At 51.2% G+C, this 2,848-nt stretch overlaps 1 protein-coding gene across 1 annotated transcript; it reads left to right on the plus strand.

Moving 5' to 3' along the window:
- Positions 1–2,017: 2,017 nt before the first annotated feature.
- Positions 2,018–2,848, plus strand: LOC123486284 (the record flags this gene model as incomplete). Its single annotated transcript, XM_045217534.1, is given in 4 exon segments — positions 2,018–2,045; positions 2,350–2,413; positions 2,415–2,513; positions 2,629–2,848. Coding segments are annotated over 4 exon segments (411 nt in total), but the record flags the coding sequence as incomplete, so codon positions are not given.

Genomic DNA, 2,848 nt, shown 5'->3' on the forward strand with positions numbered 1-2,848 from the left:
TACAGTCAGTCTGTGAGGGTTAGGAGTTAGTACAGTCAGTCTGTGAGGGTTAGGGTCTGGGTTTGTGAGGGTCTGGCTGCGCAAGGCTGAATTGAGTCCCTGATAATCTTGATGTTGTTTTTAAAGGTTCCTCCTCTAAAAGTCAAAATGGTGTGAGATTTGGTTTCAAGCCCTTTTAGCTTTCAACTAGACACTGATTGCACAGGTAGATAAGACCACCGCACAGTGTCTGTCTGTCTGTCTGTGTGTAACAACACTCCACTGTCCCCTGGCAGAGCTTCCATTAGCTGCTCTCCTCTCTCTTGTTGCCGGGCGATACTGTACACTGTTGTGTTTGACCAACTCCCTGCTCTCAAATATTGACAACACACTCACACACACACACACACACACACACACACACACACACACACACACACACACACAGAGCAGGAAACAGCCTCGCACTCCCTTATAAATACAGATAATACTGAGATACACCCTGGAGTCACACTGAGACAGACCTACAGAGACAGAGAGACACAGAGACAGAGACACTGAGACAGACCTACAGAGACAGAGAGACACTGAGACAGACCTACAGAGACAGAGAGACACTGAGACAGAGAGACACTGAGACAGAGAGACACGGAGACAGACCTACAGAGACAGAGAGACACTGAGACAGAGAGACACTGAGACAGAGAGACACGGAGACAGACCTACAGAGACAGAGAGACACTGAGACAGAGAGACACTGAGACAGAGAGACACGGAGACAGACCTACAGAGACAAGAGAGACACTGAGACAGAGAGACACTGAGACAGAGAGACACTGAGACAGACCTACAGAGACAGAGAGACACTGAGACAGACCTACAGAGACAGAGAGAGACACTGAGACAGAGAGACACTGAGACACTGAGACAGACCTACAGAGACAGAGACACAGTGAGACAGAGACACAGTGAGAGAGAGACACAGTGAGACAGAGAGACACTGAGACAGAGAGACACTGAGACAGAGAGATACTGAGACAGAGACACACTGAGACAGAGACACAGTGAGACAGAGACACAGTGAGCAGCAGGAGACACAGTGAGACAGAGACACAGTGAGCAGCAGGAGACACACTGAGAGAGATACACTGAGACAGAGACACACTGAGACAGAGACACTGAGACAGAGACAGCACTGAGACAGAGACTACAGTGAGAGAGAGACACAGTGAGCAGCAGGAGACCTCTATCAGCCTGGAGAGAGCGGACCAGAGGACTAGAGGAGGAGACCCAGAACTCTAACTCCAACCCAGAAGACCAGGACCAGTCAGGCAGCTGGGACACAGAACCAGAAGACCCAGAAAACCTGTAACCCCTGACCCCGGACAAGAAGACCCAGACCAGACAACCCAGAAGAGCAGAACCAGCTCAGACAACCAGGACCACCCACTACAGCCCACTACAGACCACTACAGCCCCAGGCCAGCCCAGAACCGGCCCAGTCCACTACAGCCCCAGAACCAGCCCAGAGCCTGCCCAGGCCAGCGGACAGGACAGAGAGGTGAGGAGAGTGTGGAGGGTTCAGAACCAGGCCAGTGTCTCTCTGTCTCAGTGTCTCTCTGTCTCAGTGTGTCTCTCTCTCAGTGTCTCTCTGTCTCAGTATCTCTCTGTCTCAGTGTCTCTCTGTCTCAGTGTCTCTCTGTCTCAGTATCTCTCTGTCTCAGTGTCTCTCTGTCTCAGTATCTCTCTGTCTCAGTGTGTCTCTGTCTCAGTGTGTCTCTGTCTCAGTGTGTCTCTGTCTCAGTGTCTCTCTGTCTCAGTGTCTCTCTGTCTCAGTGTCTCTCTGTCTCAATGCGTCTTTAGCAGCTCAGTTCTGATTGGTGTTCTGTCTCTGTCCTCAGTTCTGATTGGTGTTCTGTCTTTAACCGCTCAGTTCTGATTGGTGGTCTGCCTCTGTCCTCAGTTCTGATTGGTGTTCTGTCTCTGTCCTCAGATGTGATTGGTGTTCTGTCTCTGTCCTCATTTCTTATTGGTCAAGATGGCGGCGGGTGTCATCAGAACCTTCTGTCTCCCGGCCACTCCCTCCTGCTACCTACCCATGATCCTCCAACATTCCCTCACGGACGAGGAAGAAGAGGAGAGGGAGGAGGAGGAGGAAGAGAGGGAGGAAGAGGAGGAGGAGGTAAGTCCTTATAGCTATTTTTAAACTTCTGACCTTTATCTCTGATATTAAAGGTGTCGTATTGATTTGATAGTTGTGTGCAAATAAAATAAATGATTACTTGTATTAATATTATTATTAGGAGAGGGAGGAAGAGGAAGATGATGAGGAAGAGGAAGCTTTCTCAAGCCCTGCCCCTTGCTCGTCAGATCTGACCAATCAGTTGCTCGGTTCGCTGACACCATCAGCCGTGGACGTCATGCGGTATTTTGGCTGATCGCCACGAGCAGCCGGACGCCTGTAACATCTACAGTGACAATGACCGCATCTCCCACGGCAAAAAGTGGACGGACGGCGTTACTATGATGACCTGGTTAGGATGGCAACAGGAAGCCCGGAGTCCGTGTCTAGGGCGACAGTCGCAAGGGCCGTGTGTTTCTCTTGCGGGGGTGATGGAAGTCTGGGTCCGTTGGCGAGTTGTTCGACAGTCGGATAGAGCCGAGCCAGGGACGATGCCGTCCAATGAACAAGAGACAACTCCCTCTCAGCTTCTGGAACGAGCCAATCCCCTGTCTCCCTGTGGGCACGCTCAGTAGCGCTGACAACACACACTCACATGACAACACACACTCACATGACAACACACACACACACCCGGACTTCAGTGACCTGCTTGCTCACTGGGACCCCAATCCTGACCTCACGCAC

Source organism: Coregonus clupeaformis, unplaced genomic scaffold (assembly GCF_020615455.1).
Source record: "Coregonus clupeaformis isolate EN_2021a unplaced genomic scaffold, ASM2061545v1 scaf1099, whole genome shotgun sequence".
In the NCBI taxonomy this organism is placed as follows: Eukaryota; Metazoa; Chordata; class Actinopteri; order Salmoniformes; family Salmonidae; genus Coregonus; species Coregonus clupeaformis.